At 46.8% G+C, this 2,614-nt stretch overlaps 1 protein-coding gene across 1 annotated transcript in view; it reads left to right on the forward strand.

The window, feature by feature from the left end:
- LOC103797566 (sterile alpha motif domain-containing protein 9-like) overlaps positions 1 to 1,931 on the forward strand; it is a gene marked incomplete at its 5' end in the record, with an annotated part of 4,659 nt that extends 2,728 nt beyond the window's left edge. The window contains 2 exon segments of the mRNA XM_009069786.1: positions 1 to 3; positions 5 to 1,931. The exon segment at positions 1 to 3 is cut by the window's left edge and continues 2,728 nt beyond it. Coding sequence (XP_009068034.1) covers positions 1 to 3; positions 5 to 1,931 — 1,930 coding nt within the window.
- Positions 1,932 to 2,614: the final 683 nt, after the last annotated feature.

Below are 2,614 nucleotides of genomic sequence, written 5' to 3' on the forward strand. Positions count from 1 at the left end.
CACGGTCACACTGCGAGGCCTTCCTGGGGCTGGGGGCATACACGGAGAGCAATGTAAGAGCCTACGACTTCAAACATCGCCTGAGCGAACAGGCAAGAATGATTTTTATCGAGCTACGGGAAAGCACCACTTACATCTCGTCTGTTCGGATAATACACTGCCTGGTGGCAAAAGAAATTCTGCATCAGCTTTCAGGGAATGAACCTCAAAGTCAAATTGCGATGACTCTTCTTCAGGAAAAGACACTTTTTGAGAACAGATTTGGACGAGAAGAATTCATCAAGTTTATCAGACACCTGTTCATTCGACGCGACAAAAGAAGCAGAGGTGACAACACTGACACTCTCTTCTCCCCATTCATTGAACATGTCTGTAAAGCTGAGGACTGCGAAAAAGCTATTGCTGTTTTAGAAGCTGCATATGAACTCCTTGGGAAAGATCCTTTTTTTGCCCAGCAGCTTGCCAGACTCCATTACAGCAATGAAAAATTTGAAGATGCAGAACACTGGGCAAGGGTTGCAAAATTGCATTTGCCCAATGATTCTTTTATTTTAGACACAGAAGGCCAAGTCTACAGGAAATGGTTTAGTTTCATCGTGGATAAACTGGCAGAGGAGGACACTCCTGAAAAGATCGTGGAGAATATAGAGATTGCTCTTAAGGCCATGACGTGCTTCAGGGCTGCCCAGCAGGCTGCCAAGGCGGAGCGGGAGAGCATGAACAACGCCGGTTACTTCGGAGAGGTAGAAGTAGGCTGTCGTCTCCTCCGGTTCCTGTCCACAGTCCCTGTGTTCCACACAAACCCCGAGGGGGAATATGATGAACTTGTGAAATACCTCACCACAGATTACATTCCTGAGGACATCAAGAGGACATGGGGACGACTCCACTCGCGCCTCAAAGGTTTGCGCCAGAACCTCTACAATGCTCTGGAATGGATTTCCGAAGACCTAAGTTATTTCCAGACAGACAAAACCCAAGACAAGGATGATGAAACCGATGAAAGGGAAGAACAGGTTTACAATCCCAGAAAATGGCTCAAAAGACAGTCTGAGGTATATGCCAAATTCTTCATCTCCCCCTCCCTGATCGAGGACAGGAACCACGGCCCTGAGACTCAGCTGATGAGACGCATGAGCATCTATAAGAGCGGCGGAGGAAACGTCACTAACATCCTCTCCTTCTTAACGGACAAGAAGGAGACCAGGTCAGCTGAGAAGCTGGAGACAATCCTGAGTCTCTATACAGAAAACCCACCAAGGGACAGGCTGGAGGACAACGACCTGATCAATTACATTCTGTGCCACATCACCTTAGCCTGTTTAGCCCCAGGATCAGCCAAACTTCTTCCGCTGCAAACTCTTCGGGAGCTCAGTCTAAGATTCTGCAGAGGAAAAAGAGCATTTCCAGCAAGTGCCCACTTTTTGCTCACCCTGCTGTACTGGCCAGATGAGGCGTTAGACAAAGAGCCTAATCCAGACAAAGATGACATTCTAAATTCAGCCCTCCAAACCCTGAAACGTTTATACGACATCAAGATGAAAGATGTTCCTACCAGAAAGAAAAGAATCTACACCCACTTTTTTCTGGGAAAGGGTTATGGCTTAAGTAAGATTGTGCACAAAACTAAAATCGATAAATTAATTACGGGGTCCTTAGATGAGAAAAGGATGAAGTGGCTACACGGAACCGTGTGGAATATTCCCAGGATTCGTGAAAACCTCAAAAGAGTTTCTGGCTGGACCAAGGACAGGAATCTGTTCATCCGTGGGCACGTGAAGGAGCTGCGTATCCTGCCACTCCACCACGACTCAGTGCCCCCTGGCAACGAAAATGTCACCTTTTACCTAGGCTTTTCATTCAACGGTCTCGTTGCTTTCAACATTGAGGTCGAAACTGCTCAGGCCACCAGCAGAGCACAAGGCACTTAGTACACTGAGACAGGCCCTGTGCTCTTGGAGCCAACAGCACTGGGTGACTGCTGGGACACCAGGTCGCCAGAAAACCACAATCAGCTACTATCATAATGACCCAGTACCTAAAAAGGAATTGCAACCTATTGAAGTGGCACCTCGAGACAAGCCTCTCATTGTTTTGGAGTCACCAAAAACAAGATTTCAAACTTAAAAATTGCAGTAACTGCAGTATTTGCTTGGGGATAGGGGGCAGACCAAAGACACCATTTCTCTTTTCCCCTAATATCTGGAGAACTGACTCTGGAACAAACAGGTACAGTGGGGATCTCTTTCTTCTCGGATCATGGGTTAGGATTGTAAATTAATTTCTGGGTGGTCCTGATAAGTCACTGGATTGATCCAGTGTAATTACCTCCTTCCCCTGACTCAGCAACAGAGAAGTGAACTTGGGCCACATACACTGCTCTGGCTGTGACACACTCTGCTCCCTGACACATACTGTGTGTGAATACAGCTGCACACCAACTGCAAAGCCAACAGCCAGGACAGAAGCAATTTTAAAGCTGACTCTGCAAACATCAGGACTGATAAAAAAGAGGTTTCAAATTTTACATAGCTCCTTCTCTGCACAAACCTTACAAACCTTACTAGGATCGATCTGTACCTGCGGCAAGGTGCAGACACATGAGCAGTTAGAC

The sequence above is a fragment of the Acanthisitta chloris genome, unplaced genomic scaffold (genome assembly GCF_000695815.1).
Source record: "Acanthisitta chloris isolate BGI_N310 unplaced genomic scaffold, ASM69581v1 scaffold29482, whole genome shotgun sequence".
NCBI lineage: Eukaryota > Metazoa > Chordata > Aves > Passeriformes > Acanthisittidae > Acanthisitta > Acanthisitta chloris.